Raw genomic sequence first — 16,253 nt, forward strand, 5'->3', positions numbered from 1 at the left:
CCGGGGCCGGACTGGGCCGGGCCCGGCCCGTCTCCCTTCGGGGCGCCGCTGGCATCGCTCTCCGCCGGCTCTGTCCCGCCCAGGGCGAGCGGGGGTCCCGCTTGGCCCTGCGTCTCTTCCTGAAGAGCCCGGAAGACAGCAGGGAGGTGTGTACCAGCCGGATAAGGAGAGGAGCCAACGACCCAACTGGAGAAGCCTCACCTATGGGAGAGAATTCTTGAAACTGAGCAGAGTGGGAGCGTTTTGGACCCACAGCTCGCTGCTGCCTTGTGGGTGGCTGGGCACTTCTTATCTCAGCGGTATTGCTGCTGAGAACTCAACAGCACTGACCTCCTTGGCCCAAGTCTCCCTCCTTTGCTAAGAGTAGTTTGAGTTTTTCCCAGGGTCTTGCTGGGCTCATTGGATGGGGCTGTCTGGCCTCTCTGAGATCGCTGCCATCTTCCCCCTTATCACAAACTTTTTGCTCTTGTTCTTATTTGAATGTGAATTGAGATCACAAGCACCTCTCCTAAAGTGGTTGTGAGTCCTCTCCCTTTGGTTTGAGCTTATACTGATCTGCTCAGAGTTCACTGGATGCCCATCTTTCTGTAAAAATATCAGTGGTGAAGAGCTTGAGAGTCAGCTGTACAAAATGTGTTCCCACTCCCCTGTAGCCTAGCATCTCTGTCAATCCCCCTCATAGCTTTTTTAACCTACCATAGTGTGTCAGTCACACCTGATGAGGTAATGGTCTGAAGGAGGCTGAGACTGTGAACATTTTGTAAAACAAACAAACCCAAACAACAAAAACTTAGCCTCTGGGTAGAGGACAGAATTTATGCCTGTGTTGTGCTTCTGTTGAGGGAAAGGCAAGAATGACATGGCCTTTAAGTGCCCTCAGAGTCTGTCAATATGGATGTGCTACCTCCAAAGCAACTGCCACACGTGCAGCCTTTTGCTTGGCTGAAAGGATAAGAGGTTGGATGCAGGATTGTTGTGGGAAGGATGTAAAGGCACATGGGTTGATGGAGCAAACCTACAGGAAGCCAGCTTTATTAGTTTTACTACCTGTAGAGAAACTTCTCATTCCTTGAAGTAGTTTATCTTGTTTCCGAAGCACTTGCGTGCTCCTGGATGATAATTCTTAGAAGAAAATACATTTTTCTTCACAGTGCAGCGCTCTGTACTTGAAAGACTGAAAGGAGAACTCAATACAAGGATTGGGAACACTTGTTTTATACGCAATTTCTGAACTGAAAGGATGTCATGGTCAGGAGATGGTTTCTGTTCTCCCTTCTCTTGCTGGTTGAAGCAAAGGAGTTATTTACTGAGTATGGCTTATTTTTTTCATTTTTCTTCTTTCCTATTCATTCTTTTTATATCTTCTTTGTCAACTCTAGTGCACAAGAAGGCAGTTAGAGAAAAAGGAGTAAATGAACAGTAAGTCAAGCAGTAAGGAACCTGTGGTTGTTCTCAGCAGAAATCACTGCCTGGGTAATAGCAAACAGACTGGAAGACTGGACATAGTAAGGTGAAGAGCAAAGAGTACTTGTTTGTTAACTGAAAGCCTCTGAAAATCCTGTTAGGGTGTCGGAGGAAAGTGAAACTGGGGGATCCTTCAAGGCTTTTGAAAGAGAATAGAAGCAGCATCATGAATTGCATGCGTAGGGCTAGTCTTGTCTAGCATAAAGTTGCTGTGGTCAAGGTCCTCTCTAGTTCTAGTTGCTGTTATAGGCTGTGTTTCATTTACAGATTTTAATACCCAGCAGAGACTAGTGTAGCTGCTTTCCAAGGTTATTGCCACAAAGAAAGTTTTGCAGTGCTAGGTGCATGTAGCTATGCTGTGAGCAGCATTATGTTATTTTTGGGGGCTGTCTGAGCAGGTGACAAGAAACACTCCCCGCTCTAAAGAGTTTACAACTGTCACAACACTTTTTTAAGTTCTGCTAGGTTTGGTGATTGTGAAAATGCGATCCACCACCCAAGTCTCTCTTGACATGCTTTTCTCCCAGTTTCGGCTAACATCACCCATAGCTTTGGTAGCCCTTGCCCGTTTTTTATGCTGTGCCCTCAGCAAGGGGAAGCTGCGTGATCAACCCATGGACCTCCCAGCTGGGGCACGTAGATAGGCTGTCAATGCCAGGGTGCTATGGAGGAGAGTCCCTGCTGGGGTTGTGGGCAGGATCCTTCAGTCCGTGCTGAAATCTTTGCTGATAACCAGGTGTTAATGTGGGCTCACCCTGCCCGTGTGGCGTTTACCAGGGAAGTCACTGTTTAGTACAAAATAGCATCCTTGATAAGGGGGGTGGGAGCAGGAAGAGTTCAGTAACTCGGCTCTGATTGCTCCTACTTTCCTTCCCTTTAAGAAGGTAATGAATACCACCTCACTTCTTTCCCTTTGAAGGCCAGTACCAGTGTAGCTTAATGTTTTGTTCATGTACCCACTGAACACTGAGCCTCTTCCCTTCTTTTATGTCTTCAGGACACTGCAGGCAGCACCTGTGCTTGTCTGACGAAGACAGGGCAATGGGCTAAGCCCATTCCTGCACTCCGGTGTACTGTTGTTGTCCCCATTGGCCTCTGAGGAGTGTTTCCTCCTTCCCTTTCCCATGGAGCGAATGTCACTGTCCTGCTGTCCATAAAAGCGCAGAGATACTTCCGTGATGCATTCCTGGTGCTGCAAATAGAGCAAAGAATGTATCATCTTTCTCTGGCAGCCTGGAGGCTTTTTCTATAGTGAATGTTTTCCTGCTTTTGGTCGCAAAGAATAAATTGCAGTCAATGGAATTTGCTGCAACTGGACAAGCCCCTGCTATATGTTATAGGAATAAGGGGCGCATCTTAATCTTGCAACGGCAAGCACTGCACAAATGTGTTAGGTGGTTACAGGATCCCATTCCCTGGCCTGAAGTTTCCTTGTGCTGTGTGAGTGCCGCCGCTGTTTTCTTCATGCTGTCCGGTAAATTGAGGTGCTTGCCCAAATGGTCTCTGCATTGGATTACCCTGTTGCTGTGCGGGCTTTTTGTGTCCATAGTGTAGTTGCTGATTTAATGACTCTGTTTGTAAACAGGCAAGTTTTAAATATTCTTCTGGCAAATGAATAATAGTTACAATTATTTCTGTAGGCAGCAGCGCTCATCCTGGTATGTTAAAGCCTGTTTGGTAACTGAAAGCTTGCCTTGCTTTCAAAGGACATGCCTCTTGCCCACAGTTATGTTTAGGTTTGTTACGTGTGCCAGTAACAGTAGAGCTTCTGGTCCTGGGAGCAGCCATTTTGCAAGAGCTCAGCAGCAGTTGTTACCTGGCAACAGTATACAAAATTTCAGTTTTCAAAACCAGTGAAAATTTCAAGCAAGGATTTCGCTGAGACAGGAGGCTTTGACTTCGGTGTGTTGACGTGTAAGCGCAGATGGAGCAGGCTCTGTCTCTAATGGGGACTGTCAACTCTTTACCTTGCTAATGAAATAAAGAGAAGAGTCTCCTTCACCCCCTGTGACATCTGTCCCCTTCTAAAAGCCTTCAGAAGGCATGGAGATCACCAGGCAACTTGTGCTAGGGCAAGTATATGAAGTCAGGGACATGCACTCTTCAAAGCAGAGCTGAAATGCTGAACAAATGGTTGCTTTACACAAAATTTGGGTGCTGTAAACTTCTATATGAGTTGTCAACTAAAGAAAAATACGGGAATCCTGTAGGCACAGCTGCACAGTTTCACAGCTAAGTTACTCCAACACCTGGACTCTGAGGTCACGTCTCGCAGTCAAAAGTCAGTTTTGGAAAGTAACAAATGTATTATTTCCAGCCAACCCCAAATGTGGCAGCTAACCACTGTATTGGTGGACTTCAGAGATCTCTCTGCAGGCATGAGGGTTAGAAATGACCCGTCAAGAACTCTTTGGTCTGGCACTTGATCCCATAAATCTGAATTACCAGCTTAGTCTTTCTAATCCAAGACTATTTGCTGCTTGAACCTGCTAAATTCCTTGTACATGTTCTTTGATGTTTTTCTGGTCTGATGGGATTGCTTGTGTAAGAAAAGAGCTATGACTTCACTTGTTTGTGTGGAGGTAAGTTTCTTAGACAGAAGGTCTCTTACACATCCTTTTTGGAGAAGAATGCTTTACCCAACTAATTCAGTGTATTCTACCTGATGGACCAGTGGAACCTGACAAAAAAAACATCTGCAGGTAGTGTATTTCACGCAGCGCTATTTCTTCTAAGTAGTTATTGTGCACAGTTGGTCATGTGGTTTAGTGGGCATGATGGTGTTGGGTTGATGGTTGGACTTGATGATCTTGGAGGTCTTTCCCAATCTTAACGGTTCTGCGATTCTATGCTTTTCCCTAGGTTCAGTGAATGAGAACCAGAGACCGTCAAATTCATATAATGGAGACCTGAATGGACTGCTGGTGCCTGATCCCATTGTGGCTGGAGATGGACCTTCTTTGATTAAGCCAGTGCATCGCAGCGTTTCTCTGGGAGCCCTGCAGGAGAAGCAAGTCATGTAAGTTTTTTTTTTTTTTTTGAAGAAAGGCTGAGAGTGAACAGAATATGGTTAAAAATTAGTTCTGGTGAGCCTGGACAAGCATGCTGGGAACCTGACAGTGCGTTTTGTGTTGAGTTCAGGTGGCAGTTATGAGTCCGTGCTGTTGGTTAGAGCTTTTGTAGTTTTTATGAGGCTGATGCATGGAGCTTGCTACCCTTGCTGCTCAGGAACCAAAGAATATCGTCAGAGCTGTTTAGAGGGAAGGGGAACAGGACTGGTTGCATGGCGGACATTGCAAGTCAGGAAGGAGGTAAATTAGCAGAGCTCTGGGTGAAACAGCATTCTCATGTAGACCTTCAGCTGGACTCCTCCAGGGACCCAAGTTACCTGCAGGGTAACTTATACCAGTTTGCAGTACGGTAGACCTTGCACTTGTCGAAGTCATTTCTCTCCGTATGACTTAAAACAGGACAAATGATCCTGAGTTGTATTTCTACCCAACTCTCTGCTGAGCTGTGTATATACATTAGTGTGTTTTGGACAGTGCACATGCTTTTACTGCAAGAGAACATATGCATATAGAGTATTTTGGATTTGTCATGGGAGTAGTAATACAAGTCTACATCCGCCTAATTAGTGTAATGCTTGGCTTCAGGCACTGACTTTTAACATTAGAGCTCATGTAAATACCTTTTGTTTGGATTCTGTGGTTATAGTTTTGAGAGAGGATGCAGTGAGAACCATGAACTTCATCAACAACAGTGCACGCTACGTAATGGGTTGGCTTTGGTCTCTTTGGCATCTTCCAGTGTTGGGTAGTAGTCAAGGCTACTTTAACCAAGTGTGGGTCTGTGCTCAAGTCAAATAGACAGGAGGTTTTTAAGCTGAACAAAAACCTGGTATTTGGCGCTCTTGAACCTGTGGCACATGGGGAAGGGACACTCTTAACTGAAAGTAGTTTCTGTTTTCAGTTCAGTTTAAACCTCCTAGATGCACATTGCATTGCTGTTAAAATTATGAATAGCAAGTACCTGACCTCTGCTCTCTTACCGTGAGTCCTGTCTGATTGGTTTTTTCCTTCTATTTTTCTTAAAAGCTGCCTTTCCGGTGATGACAGCTCCACTTGTGTAGTGATATCAGCAAAAGATGTGGAGATAATGGCCAGCAGTGATTCCAGCATCACCAGCAAGGCCAGAGGGAGTAACAAGGTAAGGAGCAAGAGAAAGCATAATTTTGTTCCTTCTTTTTAGTCACGCCAGCTCATGCTTGAACATTTTAAACAGAAATGGCTATCATCTTTTCTGTGTTATAGGAGCTTGTAATTAGATAGAAGTTTGTCAAAAAGCTTAACAAAGGGGGAAAAAAAATGGAACTGTGTCTTGTGACTGATTGTTACTGTTGTCCCAGAGTCTGGCCAAGTTATCTTCTAATCCTCAGGAATAAGTCCATGATGTGAGTTGTAGGTTCTTGGGAAAACACCTTTCCTCCACAAGTTTTCTTGCTGATTGTTTCTCCACTGGAGGGAGAGTTGCTCTTGCTAGCTTGCTAGCCTTGGTCCTGCTGACAGCTTCACCCAGCAGATCAGAGCTGCAGAAGAACCTATGTGCTGAGCTTAGAACTAGTGCTGTAGCAGAGTACGAAGACGTGCTCAGAACAAATGCTAGTAATTAGGAGTCCTGAGCCTCTCGGCACTTTCCCATATTATATCATTTTGTTTCTTGATGTGCAATGAATTGAGGGACCTCAGAGATTGTAAATAAATACTGTCCCATGTTATCATTCTTCATAGATGATACTGAAGATGAACATGAAAGGGAGGATCACTGCCATAAACTCCACAGTATTTCTTAATTCTTTGCTTGCAGAGACAATGCTTATCAAATAAGACCAGGACTCACAGTTTCTTGGAAAGCAGTATTGAAACTAAAAACCAAGTGTCCATGCAGGAAATGTGTTTCTATATTTCAGAAAAGTTTCCAAGAACTGGGAATCCAGACACAGTGCTAGCAAAGAGGTAAAGGCTGCTTTGCTGTACTTGCAGGGTTGGGCGTTGTTCTGCAGCATGACACATTCAGTGAGTCACATTCCTTCTTGCCAGGGAAGGACATATTCATCAGCCTCCAGAACTTTGAATGTTCAGGGTTCTGCTACCTGGTATTCAATATGCAATTCTTCCTACCAAACTTCTAACAGTTTCCTATTAAGCATTAGAGATCTTCCCTGGAGGAAATAATGCATTTGGCAAGTTTGTTCCAGGAAAAGTGAATTCCAGGCACTTCTCATATTTTTTTTTTTTTCTCTTGAGCAGGTGAAAATACAGCCTGTTGCTAGATACGACTGGGAGCAGAAATACTATTACGGCAATCTGATAGCTGTTTCAAACTCTTACCTGGCTTATGCCATTAGAGGTGAGATAGCTTCTTGTCTTGGATGTGATTTGTATTCTTTCGCTCAGTGTATCTCTAAAAGAGGCAAAGTTTGTATCAGAAGAAAATAACTGGCAATAACTGAAACGCTTCTTGGAATACCAAGATCAGGGTGCTGTTGTAGTGGGAACATAGGTGAAGCTGGGGCTACAGGGGAGGGGAGAGCTGGTGGTGTAGGAGAGTTCCCACTGAGAAGGAAAGCTTTTCTGAAGTTAGAAATGAGAGAAAGAGAAGGCCTCAGTGGGGATGGAGGAAAAATTGAAGGATTACAGTGGTTTCACTGGACAGTAAGCTGATGTTCAGATTACTCCTCTAATTAAGTATTTCTGTAGTAAACAAGCTTCTCTGTAGCTAGGCACAGAAACAGCCCCATGGTAATTTGAGCAGATAAATGTTTGTGATGGATTTGCTTGCATAAGTTTAGTGTTGAGTTTAAGGCTAAATTTAGAGGAGCTGAAGAGCAATGCAGACGCGGTGTATTTTGCAGCAGGAAGGGAGAGAAAAGCAGAACAACACAGGGAGAGATTGTTTGACAACATAATGAAATAAATGAACACTTAGTCATCTGCAATACCTCTTTCTGCTGTCATACAACCACAATGTTTGGGGCTCCATCAGCTCTTCCCTTTCTTCTTAGTTCTAGCACCAATCAGTTTGGCCTTTTATGAAATCTAGTACTCTGCTTTTGTGTGTTTTCCTAGCTTAGGTTATTTTAGAGCAGCTTGAGGGTGTCTCACCCTTTTTTTTAAAGCATTAAAGCTTGGGTGCAGTAACACTGTGGAAAGCTGAGTGGTCTGCTAGGGCTGGCTTGGGCATCAAGAAGTGGAAACAATATGTTCTCCATAAGACTGCCTGCATTATAGTGATATTTATCTGCAATGGGGAAGTTGGAAACTTTGCTTGGTGTGTGCATGCTCTAAAGCATGTTCTTTTCAGTCACACAAGCCAAAAAGCAGTGCTCTTTGCCAGGTGACTGTTTATGCTTTTAAATCCTCCTCACAGAAGATGTGTTGGAGCTACCTGCCTCTCAGTGACTCCTTTGCTCCAGTTACTGAAAATGAAATCGCAATTAAAATTAATTCATTGTCACTGGAGGTCAGTCGTGAGGTTTGGTAGCTTTGTCATGAGCTCGGGATACAGATTTAGGCCTTGCATTTAATGAAGGCATCTTTCCTGAGAATAATCCTGGGAATCACGAGAAGTCAACTGCCGTTGACTTTTTAAGCAGAGCAACTTAGAACTTGAGGTGCTCGAGAAACTGAGGAAGATGGGGGATTTTAGCTGCCCCTTACAAGGCAGGAAAAGTTACTGATTGATGCTGCTACCCCAATCTTCCACACCAAAGCTGAAAAGTGCAGTGAACATTTGTGCACATACCCTGGGTCTTGAAAGGGCTTGTTAACATGGTAGCTATTGATATGGGTTTTCAGTGTGCTGCCACTGACAGCACACACATGACAGGATGTGTCCTGGAAATGCTGATGGCTGGAAACAAAAGCAGTCCTGTGGGGAAACCGCACGGATAAATGGTGACTTCTCCCTCTGTCTTTTTTTTGCAGCTGCCAGTAATGGCTCCGCTATGGTGCGGGTGTTGAGCGTCAGCACTGCTGAGCGGACCTTGCTGAAAGGATTCACAGGCGGTGTGGCAGACCTGGCTTTTGCTCATCTCAACTCCAACCAGCTGGCATGCCTGGATGAGGCCGGCAACCTTTTTGTCTGGCGCCTGGCCATGGATAAAGAGAAAATCCAGTATCTTGTCAAAATACGCCTCATATCAGTCTTTGTGTAATGGTTAGATGTGAATGCAACCTCAAAACTGCAACTTATTGCCTAGCCTTTCCAGAACAGCAGCTTGCTGTTCTGGAGATAGTTCTGCCCCTTCGAGAGTATCAAATCAGTCAACCTGTGCCTGGATTCAGCACAATCATTACTTGAAATCACACATAACTTGAAATTCTAGGAGTGACAGACACCTCAGTGTTCCTTCTGTGCAGGTGAAAGTAGTCAGTGAGAAGTGTCAGTCTGTGCTAGCTGGCTTTACACATGGGCAGTGTCACCTCGACCATGCGACAAACCTTTTTACTTAGGTTTGTGTGGTTCTAGCTCTTCCTCAGTTACTCTTCTGGGGGAGAGGATGTAGTACTACTTTCCCGCTCGCTAACTTCCTTCCAAACCTGTCACCCCTGGTTTTTTGGTGGTCCTGAAATTTATTTTTAGCGTTCGATTCATTGCCCTAAATCTTTTAATTTCTAGGAGTGACTGCTGGGTACTTCTGGGAAGCACATCAGTCTATGGGATATGTTGTGTTAGGTTGTGGCTTCTTAATTTCAATTGGAGACCATTGTTTCAAAAGCAGCTGGAGCAAAGGTGGTTGTAGTTATTTTAATATCTGATTCGTATGGGTGGACCAGAGCACTCAGCCTGGCGCAGCGTGGTAGCTTTTCTCTTTCTGTAGTAGTGTTGTGGCAATGCTAGCTGAAATCACTTAATCTGTCGATCAGCCGTCGCGTGGATTGCACGTTCAGATATGGCTGTGCACTCCTGTTGTGCTTATCCTGTCCCTGTCTGCAGCCTGCAAGAGAAAATTTTGAGAATCTATTAACTTGTGTAAGCTTAACCTCTTCTACCAGTGAAGAAACATGAGCTTGACTGTGTTCTTAGCAGAATCCTTTTTACCTGATTTCTTTTTGAATCGTAATGATCTGGGAAAAAAAAGCTTGAGGTTTAATAGTACTTACTGGAGGACCAAGGCTAAACAGCTTAGTGCTGAGTGTCCATAGCACAGCCAGAATGTTATGTTCCTTAACCGTGGTGATCAGAGAGGAGATCTTGGTGAACATCAAGCGACCTGACAATACCCCGTTGAACACCTCTCGAAGAATCATCTGGTGCCCTTTCATCCCAGATGATAATGAGGAGAGTGGTGAAGAGGGCAGTCAGACGTTGGCGTTGTTGCATGAGGACAGGGTAAGGAAACCTTGCTTTTGAAATATCGTTCCTTATTACCATTAGCGGGGGAGAATCTAATGAAGGAAAGAGCTAATATGGTTAGAGTCTTAAAGGCTCCTGTCTAGTCTGTGCTGGGGATCCTCCCATAATATGAGATGTGGGGATTCCTCCCTTCCAAGGAGAGGTCATGCTGATCATGGGGCTCAGGAGGAAGGAAAGTGGTAACTTCTGCTCGCCATCAAATAGCAGGACCACTAGAAACAATGTGGAGGGCCAGAAGCATCACTCATCTGTTCAGGCTGAGCCAGTTCCCAGGGGAGGGGGCTTGGTGAGCAGCAACTACAACTGCCAAGAGCAGTTTGCTGTACTCAGGTATGGCTGGGTGCTGGAAAAGCATCTAATGGCCAAACTGGGTAGACAGTAAGTGACATAAACCTTCTCCTATTGGGCTGGCATTTGAGGATGTAAGATAATAATATAAGGAATTCTCCACTGGATCAGACCAGTAGTTGTAGAAATAAATCTGTATGCCCACACGTTTGTTTTCCAGGCAGAGGTGTGGGATTTGGACATTATCCGAACGAACAACAGCTCCTGGCCTGTGGAAGTGCCTAGCATCAAAGAGGGCTTCATTGTAGTGAAAGGCCACAGCACGGTATGAACCTGTTTTGTTTTCTTTACTGCCATCACATAGGTGACCGCTAGAGATCACTTAGGTTTTCTTTGGGTTATAGTGTCTTGGGAGCTGCAGTTCTCTTAGGACAGCTGGCTGTAAAAAAACCCAGTTCCTTACCCATCCAACTATCACTCACAACCTACTGGCTATGTACGCACACTGTTGGTAAGTAACCTTTGTTTAAAGAGCTGAGGTGAATGTGTAGTCATTCACTTTGAGAATGGCTCTTGAAAAAACTCATCTGGATTTCCCAGGGCCTGTTTGACAACCTGGGCTTTATTTCAACTATTTTGTTATATCTCCTGGTAAATGGAACACTTACTGCTGCTGTAGTGTACTGCTGCATGAGGGCAAAATTAAGCCCGATGTCTTCTTTATTCTTCTGTGATTCCCCTAATGAGTGTAGTTATATCTGTGAGTACAGTGGACCAGGACTGCATCTGAGTATCCAGTAGGTGATATTTTGAGTCTAAAACAACTGGAAGGAGTCCAATTTCACTTCTTGAACAGGGTGATTGTAAAGTAGTTGTATCACTTTGATGGAGCAATTATGATTGTGAAACAATAATGATTGTGAAAAGCCAGAAGATCCTAAACCAAAATGAACTCTGTTCATATTATGAGTAGCAGTGAGAACAGTAGCAGCACAGTCCATTGTAGTTGAATTTGCTGTCTGGAAAAAGTGATTGTTAATTATTATTACCAAAAAAGTCCTGTCAATTTGAAGGGTTAAGTTGCCTGGTGGACGTGTCTGTTAGAAATCACTCTGACCTCATGTACTATCAGACTGTTAGTCACATTCCTGTTTGAGGAGAGTACTCTTTCTCCATGAACAGCTGTAAAATCACTTTTCTGTGTCCCTTTCTTTTTTTTCTCCCCTCTTTCTTTAGTGTCTGAGCGAGGGAGCACTTTCTCCAGATGGAACTGTGTTGGCCACAGCAAGCCATGATGGTTTTGTCAAATTCTGGCAGATCTATATTGAGGGGCAAGATGAGCCAAGGTAACTGGAGAATTTAAAAATTAAGGATCTTGGAACAGAGAGCAGCATTTTCTCTGTGAGAATTTCCTTGTTACAGAATCACCTGCAATGGTCATTCTCAGGACCTTATAAAGATATAGGGTGAATGTAAAGTAACTTTTACAAACAGAAGACTGGTATGACTGAATATCATGTATGCTCAAGGGTTGGTGAATTTAGGAAAAAAGCAAAGAGCTGTGTCTGGAAGCAGGAGTTCTGCGCTTTGCACAGGCTGCAGTCAAACTCTTTTGCACTGTCCCTGTAAATGCAGAAAGCTTCTCTTGAGCTGTTCTTCTCAACGTTGATTACTTCTATGTATTGTGCCCCTGTTAAGATAGCAAACCAAATCCCAACACTTGATTTCTCTTCTCTCTTTTTTTTTTTTTTTTGGTCACAGTTTATGGCTGCATGGGCCATAGATTTTATATATTATAATATATAAATAATAGATATCCTTATTTTATATAAGCCTGTAAACTACTACGCTTTGTGGCTGCTGACTTAATGCTGTGTTTGGACAAGGGGTTATGTGTTCAGCGCCCACCTTATATATTCCATATTTACTACTCCCTGCACACTCAGTCTTTTCTGATTCTTTCTTAGGTGTCTTCATGAGTGGAAACCCCATGATGGTAGGCCTCTTTCCTGCCTGCTCTTCTGTGACAACCATAAAAAACAAGACCCGGAGTAAGTCCCCAATCCTGTACTTGGATTATTGAAGTTTACTAATGTCTTCTAACGCTACCTTTGGAGGGTTTCTTGTAACTGTGTTGTACTTGTAAAACATTAGCGCTGATGCAGGAGCAAGTCCTGTCCTCTTTGTAGTCAGTTTTCTAGTGATGGAGAAATAAATAAGGCTCTGGAGCACAGTATAAAGTGACCTTAATTCTAGTGTCAATTCCATGAAAGCAATGAAAATTCTAAATTGATGAGTCCTTTCAGGTTTGTGGTATGGTCAGTTTTAACTGCCCTGTTATCCTCCAAATTTCTGCTGCAGTTGATTAAAAAATAATTGGTTGGGTGTGTGGGGTTTTTTGCTTTTTGGTTTTTTTGTTTTTTAATTTTCATTCTTTCTTCAGTCAGTTGTGGCGTTAAGGTTCTTGAGAGCTATGAAGAGCTATAGTGGTTCACAATCTGTCTCAGAAGCAGAGATTTTCTAAGAACTTTAAGACACGGTCAGGCAAAGTCAGCTATGGGCAGCTTGTGAGGAACTTCTCCATGAAAGGACCAGACCTGCTTTCAGAGAGCTTAATTCTGTTGTGCCTGCAGGGTTCCCTTCTGGAGATTTCTCATAACAGGAGCAGATCAGAATAGAGAACTGAAGATGTGGTGCACTGTGTCTTGGACCTGTCTGCAAACTGTCCGGTAGGTGTTGATATGCCAACTCTCCTGAAGGGTTGGATTTACTTTGAGCAGTGGACCGTAACAAAGTGCTCGATTTCCAGGTATGCTTACTTTGCAAAGGTGATCCTTCATCTCCAATGGAGTGTACTCTCACCCCGCTTACAGCCTCCTCCTTTGCCAATCTGACCTATCTGTTGAAAGCTATCAGGGCTCTGACAGACTGTCAGCTTGAGCTTTGGCAAGGCATGGGAGGTTGATCCTTTTATACACTCATTGGTGCTACCAAGACCTGTTGTCTTCACTTTGGTCTGTAGAGCATAAACATAGCCATAGCATGAGGAGAGGCATTCCAAATTGCACTCCTTGGGAGCTTGCTTCTGTAAAAATACTAGATATTCAATAACCAACCTAGGATCTCTTCCTTTTATTGCTTTTTCTGATCTAGGTAACAAGAGACTGCTATGTTGACAAAGTTTAAGCAGTTATACAAGGCTTATTTGCCAAGCCATGTAGGTCCAGAAGTTCAAATTTCACTTCAGTCCATCCCTTTACTCAACTTGTTATGTTCCTTGGTTTTACTTTTCTGCTGGTGGATCGTGGCCTCTCTGATCGCATGCACGTGTCAGGCCACTTCTGAATTGCCCTCTTAAAATGAGAAGAATATGGCATACAGCTGAGTGCTGCTTTTTCTGCCTCGTGCTACAAAAGGTCTAAAAACTATATAAGGGTTCTCTTGGTTTGGTGGATTTTTGTTTTTAAATCTGTAACATTGGCTCTTGTCCAATGTGGAACATGTTAAGTAATGACAAACTGTCATCTTTCATTTAAATGTTCAGAATTTGTATCTAGAACCTATTCTGTGATCTCCCTGCTGGTCTCTCAGCTGAAGTCAACACTGATTTCTGCAATGATGTTTTTGTTCTAGTGGGTGGTTGTGCTGTAATATGGCTGTAAACTCCTTAAAATGTTTATTTGTTTTTAAACTAACGCATTTTCATAGCAGTTGTTCCAGTTGTGCTAATCTGCCTTGCTTTCTGCACCCCTCCACCTTTTGTTTGTGGATCTAGCTTTTCTCCCGACATCTTCAGCTCCATGAGTATTCTTCCCAGCCTAAAAGTCTGCCTGGACCTCTCCGCTGAATATCTGATACTGAGTGATGTGCAGAGAAAAGTAGGTGGTTCATTCTATTGCTGGCTGGGTGGGTAATGATGACAGAAGGAGAAATGACCATCTGTGTGACCGATTCTGCTGCCTAGGTCTAGGATTTGCATGTTAATGGCTAAAAATGCAGAGGTTGGCCTCAGCTATTTCACTGTAAGATGACAAATGGTAACAATTCAGCTGATTAATCCCGAGCAGCCTTGAGGATTATTTCTCACCCTAAAGCAAAGCCCTTATTTGGAGACACCTGTGTCTGGCACAGTAGGGTTGAGTTCCTGATCAACATTGACTCAGATAGGAGTGTGCTTATGGTGGTTCCCTTGGGTATTCTGTTTCAAATTGAAATGGCCTGGGCTTTATTCCTCATGTTATTTCCATTGTTCCAAATCTCATTCAGGTGCTAGGCTTTGTATTCCACACATGTGTATGCATGGTCTACTCTGAAAGCCCAGTGACTTACTGTTTCTGAATCTTCCAGGTCTTGTATGTGATGGAGCTGATGCAGAACCAAGAGGAGGGCAAAGCTTATTTCAGCTCCATCTCAGAGTTCCTCCTTACCCACCCAGTCCTAAGCTTTGGCATCCAGGCAGTGAGCCGCTGCCGGTTAAGGCACACGGAAGTGCTTCCAGCAGAAGAGGAAAATGACAACTTGAGTGTAGGTAGGTGACGAAGAGAACACGGCTGATGTGACATCAGGATTTCTTTCCTTGCTGGTTCTGGCATTCTCATGAAAGACTGGTCTCTTCTCCCAAGTAACGGGCGATAGGACGAGAGGAAATGGCCTCAAGTTGTGCCAGGGGAGGTTTAGATTGGATATTAGGAAAAATTTCTTCACCAAATGGGTTGTCAAGCATTGGAACAGGCTGCCCAGGGAAGTGGTTGAGTCACCATCCCTGGAGGTATTTAAAAGATGTGAAGGTGTGGTGCTTAGGGACAGGGTTTAGTGGTGGACTTGGCAGTGCTAGGTTAATGGTTGGACTGGATGATCTTAAAGGTTTCTTCCAACCTAAATGATTCTGTGATTCTCTGATTATTATTCTCTTAGTCTGTATGAAATACTCCTGTGCAGCTACGGTACTTCAGGGAAACACAGTAGAGCTGGTCACAAGGGACCTCTGGAGGTCTCTGGTCCAGCTACTGCTTGAAGCAGGACTATGGCTGGTGGCAGATCAGGTCACCTATGGCTTCATCTAGTTGCATGTTGAAGGCCCCCAAACATGACACTTCTGTGTCTGCTCTGATGCTCTGTCCCAGAGCTGCACCTCTTCCTAAAGAAAATATTAATATTGAACCTGAACCTCTCAACCCAGGTTGTAGCCATTGCCCCTCACCACACAGAAACCCCATGGAGGTGTTTCTGTTATTAAAAAAATTATTCCAGGGCTGTGTGGGCTTAAGTGATTGCAAGCGATGCTTTGGTTAAGGTACAAGAGTAGCTGCTCAGTACCTGGGCTGCGATACTTTCGCGATCGCATAGCATCATTGCCCCCAGCAGAATGCAGGGGACAACCTCCCCTGGCAGCATAGGGCTGTGTCTCCCTCCAGCATGGTTTGATGCAGGCTCACAGGAGCAAAAGGGTTCCTGGAAGAACTGGCAGGATATATTTCTGTGACTGTCCAAGTAATTAAACATCAGAGGTGTGAGCACGTGATCTGAGAAACCAACTGGTTGCTTCTGAATCGTGCTGCCTGAGCTGTGACAGATGTGAGGACAGCACGCAGTCTGAGTTGAGGGAGAGGGTGGGATTCTTCTCTGTCACATCTTGAAGGCATATTCCTAAGCCACAAAGCTTCTCGCAACAGAAATGAACAAGTAACTCTTCTTAGAGGAGAAACACATGAGGTGTCTTCTTCTGGCTGCTACTACAATGAATATGACTGAACCCTGTGGAGAACTGTCCCACGTAGACACTCTTTGATTGCTGCTTCTCTTCAACGGTTGGTGTGCTCCTGCTCTCCTACCTTTCTGTTAGTAAAATTTGGAAAGACGCTTTGAATAACATCGACATGTTTCTTGTTAGAAAGGTACAGCTGTAGCAATAGTCCAGGAATGATGTGCTTCCCTACGCCACCTCTTGTACATAATTACAGTTAATTCATGTTGTTGTCAATATTAGTGGCATTGCTCTGAGATGCAAAAGCAGAAATGACAGATACCTCTAGCAAGTCAGGAGCAGATTGGGACTGAACCTTCGAGTCCCTGATTGCTGCTCA

The 16,253-nt window shown here is 44.1% G+C and overlaps 1 protein-coding gene across 1 annotated transcript in view; it reads left to right on the top strand.

Annotated features, from left to right (window-relative positions):
* Positions 1 to 4,326: 4,326 nt before the first annotated feature.
* Positions 4,327 to 16,253, top strand: part of EDC4 (enhancer of mRNA decapping 4) — a gene marked incomplete at its 5' end in the record, with an annotated part of 32,975 nt that continues 21,048 nt past the window's right edge. The window contains 11 exons of the mRNA XM_010296926.1: positions 4,327 to 4,483; positions 5,562 to 5,673; positions 6,774 to 6,873; positions 8,451 to 8,640; positions 9,711 to 9,858; positions 10,391 to 10,495; positions 11,407 to 11,516; positions 12,138 to 12,221; positions 12,804 to 12,899; positions 13,946 to 14,048; positions 14,518 to 14,698. Of these exons, the coding sequence (XP_010295228.1) occupies positions 4,327 to 4,483; positions 5,562 to 5,673; positions 6,774 to 6,873; positions 8,451 to 8,640; positions 9,711 to 9,858; positions 10,391 to 10,495; positions 11,407 to 11,516; positions 12,138 to 12,221; positions 12,804 to 12,899; positions 13,946 to 14,048; positions 14,518 to 14,698 (1,386 nt within the window). The remainder of the gene's footprint in view (positions 4,484 to 5,561; positions 5,674 to 6,773; positions 6,874 to 8,450; positions 8,641 to 9,710; positions 9,859 to 10,390; positions 10,496 to 11,406; positions 11,517 to 12,137; positions 12,222 to 12,803; positions 12,900 to 13,945; positions 14,049 to 14,517; positions 14,699 to 16,253) is intronic.

The sequence above is a fragment of the Phaethon lepturus genome, unplaced genomic scaffold, assembly GCF_000687285.1.
Source record: "Phaethon lepturus isolate BGI_N335 unplaced genomic scaffold, ASM68728v1 scaffold34101, whole genome shotgun sequence".
Taxonomy (NCBI): domain Eukaryota; kingdom Metazoa; phylum Chordata; class Aves; order Phaethontiformes; family Phaethontidae; genus Phaethon; species Phaethon lepturus.